General features: G+C 28.6%; 1 protein-coding gene across 1 annotated transcript; it reads right to left on the reverse strand.

Annotated features, from left to right (window-relative positions):
• Positions 1-722: 722 nt before the first annotated feature.
• On the reverse strand, positions 723-5,155 carry LOC117908213 (ankyrin repeat-containing protein ITN1-like). Its single transcript, XM_034821854.1, has 3 exons — positions 4,772-5,155; positions 4,380-4,682; positions 723-812 (listed from the first exon to the last, which is right to left on the reverse strand). The coding sequence occupies exons 1-3, from the start codon at positions 5,153-5,155 to the stop codon at positions 723-725; spliced, it is 777 nt and encodes a 258-aa protein (XP_034677745.1).
• Positions 5,156-6,027: the final 872 nt, after the last annotated feature.

A 6,027-nucleotide genomic window follows, 5' to 3' on the forward strand; every position in this document is an offset into this window, starting at 1 on the left:
CACTTTATAATCCATCTATAAAAATCTCTCTTTATATATATCTGCCTAGATTGCCTAATCATCTATTCGTTCATTGTCTATAACTTCTTGCCTGATTATCAATTTAGATGTTCATATTTGCATATATTTATTCATTCCACCATGTATTTTGTTGGCTTATTTGTAATGTATACAATTTTGATGAAATTTTGATTATTTGAAAACCGAATTTCCCCCAACCCACTAGTAAAAAGCAAGTAAAAATCCGACCAAGAGGGGTGTTCTTGGCCGGTGGCCTTCCTGATAAGTCACCTTAGCCGTAGACTAGATTTAGATTTTGCAATTAGTACCTTTCTTTTCCTTCTAGGAATCACTATCATCTTGACCAATCTAGCCATGTACCAAAAAGTCAATTTTGCCAAGTTTAAGAAGTTTGCTTTAAGCCTGTTCATCATAGTTGACAGAAGAGAAAATGTCCGCAGGAGCAGAGAGAGAGAGAGAGAGAGAGAAGGCAATACATTCAGTAATGAATTTGATGCAAATCCCAAAGTATGTAATTGTGTCGAATACTCTCACCATGATTGTCGATCTATCGGATTAGACGATTACTATGTTTGCCAAAAATGCCTAGGTCGTATGTGGAATAAATCAATTCCACAAGGAGGGGAAACTGAAAAATTCCGTACAAGGTCACTGGCAAACAGGCTAATGCAGCCAAGGTAATAAGAATCCATGCCTTCTTTTCACCAAAGAGAAGATAGATTGCGCCACTGTAGGCTATCATCATGAATGTTACGGAGAGAAATAGAGTAACAAGGCCAAATATCAACCTCCTGCACAACAAGAAAAAAGAGATATGGTGACATTTATAATGAGTCACTATAAACATAGGGTGTCGCTACAACATAGCGTCATCTTATCCACTGACACCATAGAGGGTATCAATTGGTGACATATTTGGAAGCGACACCAAAGCAGATAAATGGTGACACATTCAGAAGCAACACCATATCTTTTTAGTTATATTTAATTTGATATAGAGTTGCATGAGATATATAAGGTGTCATATTAAATGCATCACCTTTTAGTTATGGTGTCACGTTAAATGCATCACCTTTGAGTTATGGTGTCACATCATTGTAAATGATTATGGAAGATATGGTTGTTTTTTATTAATTAGCCTGTTGATTTTTGTAATGCTTATTAATAAATAAGATCAACTTGTGTATATTTTGTCCATAAATATAATAATCATATCACATTTAACTTATATTTTCGTAATGCTTATGGATTAACCTGTAATACATTACATCATCCAGTGATATTTGGATATCAAATGTTTACAAAATGATAGTACATCAAACCCATTGAAACTAAATAAGAAAAGTGAATACATATTAAAATATGATTTAGAAATGTTAAGCATTCCAAGATTCATGTATACCTGCATTTCATATGCATAAAACCGACTAATCATAAAATGACACAAGAGTTGCATCCAAAAACCCAAAATTCTCAATACCAAATAAAGTAACATTGATGTCCTATAATGTATGGCCTAAGAGTCACATCTAAAAACCCAAAATGTTGTTGTTTCTTTCTCTTTTCTTTTTATTCTTCATAATGTCTTCCCAAGAGTGTATACCTGCATTTCATAGTTTAATGAGATTTAGAGTTTTATTGAAAATAAAAATTAATTGATGTTATAAAAAATAAACAAATCTAAGTACTAATGTTTTCTTTTTTCTTTTTCTCATTTTGATATAAAAATAGTTTGTAAAGAATAAGTAATATTATACAATACCAATGGAAAATTCATATAACAACTAAGGGACTCACCATGCATGATCATGATTTATCAATATGATTCATGATTTGTTATAATACAAAAGAAGTTAATTCTCCTCTAATTTCATCAAATTCTACCTGAGAATATGTTTTTTTTTTTAATCATAAAACTGAAATCAAATGAGAATAACATTAATATCATAATAATTGGAAGTATGAAACTAAGTACAATTCATTAAATGAGTAAAACCTTTAATACAATAATTGTAGAATTAACAATTATCTCTTTAATGAATCTCATAACAAAGCAGTCACATTTGAACTCAAATAAAAACAATTCAAGAAAATAAAAAATAAAGCAAAACTAGAAAATAAAAAAATAAATCTAAAATTTTAGAAAATAGTAATCTTCCACTTAAAGTCTGCACTTTTAAAATTTATTTTTTTTATAATTCATTGTGCTTTAAAAAATCATTTTTAACATTTAATTCTTTTTATATATTTTTTTTATTTCTTGGAAGGATTTTTTTAATTTCAATATTTTTTAATGTTCATTTTGTGAAATAACAATGTCCATTAAATTTCATCTCAATTATATAAAATAAATTTTAGTAATAGAATATAAAAATGTTTTCAACTACTAATATGAGAGGACATGATATTATAACAAGCTTGAAGATTGTGTATATAAGACAAAAAAGCTAATTCATTATTAAAAAATGTTAAGAGAAAAATTAGTATGAGAAAGAATTAAAGAACCTTTCATAAAAAGTATTAATTTTTCAATCATAACTCCAATTAATATTTATTTTTTCTAATTAAAATAATTAATAAAAAATCCGGATATGAAAAATATGTTCAAATAAAAATAATAAAAGATTAAAAACATCAAAGGAAAAAATATTCAATATTTTAAATTTTACTTTTGATATTCTTTAGATCAATAAATTATCAAATATCTTTTTTAGAAAAAAGAAAAATGAAGAAAATAAAGAGTTTTATGGAAGGGATTGGAAAATTTTTTGTAATAAAAGGATTTTATAGAAATTTCCTAACCTTGAAAGGAAAATTTCATCATTAATCTCAAATTACTCCAAAATTTGATCAATGCATATAAAAACAATAAGAAAAGAAGACAAAAATAAAACAAATTTTTAGAATCCTTTTGAGGGAGATGACAATATTGAGAATAATTTTCTCAAAAATTGTTTTCCAAATATTACCAACCAATATCTTCATCACAACATATTATAATATTCTTAGAAAATAAACAAATTAAAGGAAATTTAATAGAAAATCAAAAGAAAATTATAAAATATCTTTTTTTTTAAAAAAAAAAAGTTTTATGGAAGGAAAATTTATGTAATAAAAGGATTTTATAGAAATTTTTTAACCTTGAAAGGGAAATTTCATCATCAATCTCAAATTACATTAAATTTTGATGAACGCATATAAAAACAATAAGAAAAGAAGGTAAAAATAAAAAACAAAAAACATATTTTAAGAATTAAAAAAATATATATGAATAGGACAAGATGAGATATTAACCATAATACCATGTAAAAGAATAAAAAAAAAAAATCAAAATATGAGATTTGATCATTTTTATAATCATAAAAATTTTCATTCCTATTTAAATTTTAAAAAACAATTCATTTACATTAATAAATAGAAAATAAAATTAATTTCTCATTGTTAATTCCAACATTCTAAACCAACTCCAACATGATATGGAAACTATTTCATTTTTCCTTTTGTGGGAGATGACAATATTGAGAATAATTTTCTAAAAATTTATTTTTCAAATATCACCGATACATATCCTCATCACAATATACTATAATATTCCCAGAAAACAAACAGAAAATCTCATCAAAAAGAAAATTTCATACTGTAAAATGTTTATCCCTCATTTTGAGTATAAAAGATATTAAAAAATCATTCATTTATCTTATTTTCATTCGTTTTGGGGTTTATGGATTTAACAATGAAACAAAAGATATGGTGGAATGTTAAACCTAATTTTTACTTTCCTACAACTCAATAAAAAAACACTATTTACACAATCTACATTACAAATATACCAAATCAATGAATGTAAATCAGTTGTGCTAATAAAGATTTTGGCATTAATAAAAAAAAAAATGATAGATCTAAGAGATTTTGGGTTACCTGAGAGTCCACAAAGTAGAGAAGAGTAGTTGTGTGTGAACTATGGGTGTGAGAAGAGAGGTAGAAGAAAGTTATGGTTATGGGTTATGGAATGAGATTTTTTTGGATTGTGGGAATGTGGAAACAATGAGTTTTTTTTTATATACTATCATTATTCTCAAAGTGGGCCCATTTAGTTATAATATTTTAAATTTTTTATTTTATATGGTGTCACTTTTTTAAAATTGACACTAAACTTAAAATTAATATCATCTATCCTAATTAAAATTTTTTATATGATGTGTCACCTTTATGAATTTTAAGTCATATGGTGTCATTATTTTAAAAGTGACACCATGAATAGTGACACCATAAATTATTTTTGTTGTAGTGTTGGGAAGGGCAAAAAGAAAATCATCTTCTGCATATCGTGTCGTGAGAATGGATAGGCATATCAACACCGAAGCAATGGATAGGAAGGGGGAAAGCGCATCCAAAACTGCAAAAACTTTGAAGGCAATTTCTTTGGAGAAATTTGGTATGCCAGTATCATCATGGTTGCCACCCGGGATGGTAATTGCTGCTGCAAACACTACAGTAGCAATAAGCGCTGCTGCTAATGCGTAACATTTTGCTGTGCCTTTCATCCATTTCTCCCCTTCTTTTATCAACTTTTCATGTTCCTTTATAAATACCATTTTCAGTTTATCTTTGTTTTCGTTCTCAGATTCACTGAAGGCTCTCGGGGCATATTTTTTAATTTCCTGTGTAAAAATAAAAAATTTTCTAAGATACAGAAAAAGAGTGGATATGTATAAGAAAATTAATTCCCCTTCAAAACAAAAATTATTACCTTAAACCAATGTAACTCGTGTTGCATTTGTAGAGCTGCACCAGAAACGAGACTGAGCCGGTGCGGAGGGGCCAATTTTCCAGCCAAATGCAAGATATTATCGTTATTTGAATCATCTATGGTTCGTATTATAAGTTGTCTATGCATACCGATTTCGCAGATGAGGTTGAAAATCTTTTCATAACGATTTAATACTGCCAATTTGAATACATCCTCATCCAGATACTCGAGTGCATAAGGATATGACTTTATAATCTCTTCCAGAATCTCGGGAATCCCATATTTTGCCTCATTAATGAATGATTGTCTAAATATTTTCTTCGCTCTTGATACTTTCAAAACTTCACATAGGTGGTTAAGCAATTGAAGAGTTAGAGTATGCATTGTTTTTGTTTCTTGGATATGCTTGATGGGTGGTACTACAATTAAAATTATATTAAGGACAACATAACATTGAATTCAAGACTTTTGCATGCTTTAGTGGTAGTTTTGTTGTGTCCCTTACCTAACCATCCAACCAGTTCCCAGAATATTGCATTCGCCTTTCAGCAAGCTGTGTGCAACGTAAAATTGAAGCAGTTCAGATGCAAAAGCAGGACTAACGGAAGAAAAAACAAAAAAAGAAACCCTAAACCAAGTACCAATTAAACACTAATCTAAATTAAAGTGATCGTGAGAAGTTGCCAACTCATACTGGCTGGTGTAAAGTTTTTTGGGGATTCAATAGGTTTCATATATTTCCCTTAAACATCACACTTGAATTTAAAGGCTAGAATCAAGAAGCCTAATGAAACTTGGTACAAGCTCAATTACTCGACTTCTTATTAATTAATCAGGAGCATCAGGTGACAAGATATTCACAAAATCTATCAAAGCAATGAAAATTGTGTATCATGCATAAATCTTTGAGTAGTAGAGTATTATCCATTGGAATTTGATTATAGATCTGATTTCAAATCCATTACTCGAACTTAAAAGGAAAAAAAATGAAGACAATTTTGTGAGGACAAATTAAAATGTGAGGACCTCGAATTCAACAAATTAGCATTTCTCTACTGAGTGCAATTTGGCAAATTGGTTTGACCTAACTTGAATCTCGGTGAAGTTGAGAAACCATTTTTAGTACTCAAGTTAGGATTTGGTCAAGTTTCTCAACCAAAAGTTAATTTTGGTTGAGCTCAATTTTGGGTTGAGTTCAGACCAATGCTTCAACAATCTAAGCTGAATTAAACTCCACTAATATTTTATAATATTTG

This window comes from Vitis riparia, chromosome 19 (genome assembly GCF_004353265.1).
Source record: "Vitis riparia cultivar Riparia Gloire de Montpellier isolate 1030 chromosome 19, EGFV_Vit.rip_1.0, whole genome shotgun sequence".
NCBI classification, from domain to species: domain Eukaryota; kingdom Viridiplantae; phylum Streptophyta; class Magnoliopsida; order Vitales; family Vitaceae; genus Vitis; species Vitis riparia.

Bases quoted from the DNA above. Each gene is read 5' to 3' on its own strand.
- LOC117908213 (XM_034821854.1), bottom strand. From the start codon at position 5,155: ATGCATACTCTAACTCTTCAATTGCTTAACCACCTATGTGAAGTTTTG. The intron at 4,683-4,771 runs GTAATAATTTTT...ATTTTTACACAG, and splicing joins ACGAGTTACATTGGTTTAAG to GAAATTAAAAAATATGCCCC. The intron at 813-4,379 runs GTGTTGATATGC...CTTGTTGTGCAG, and splicing joins CCTTCCTATCCATTGCTTCG to GAGGTTGATATTTGGCCTTG.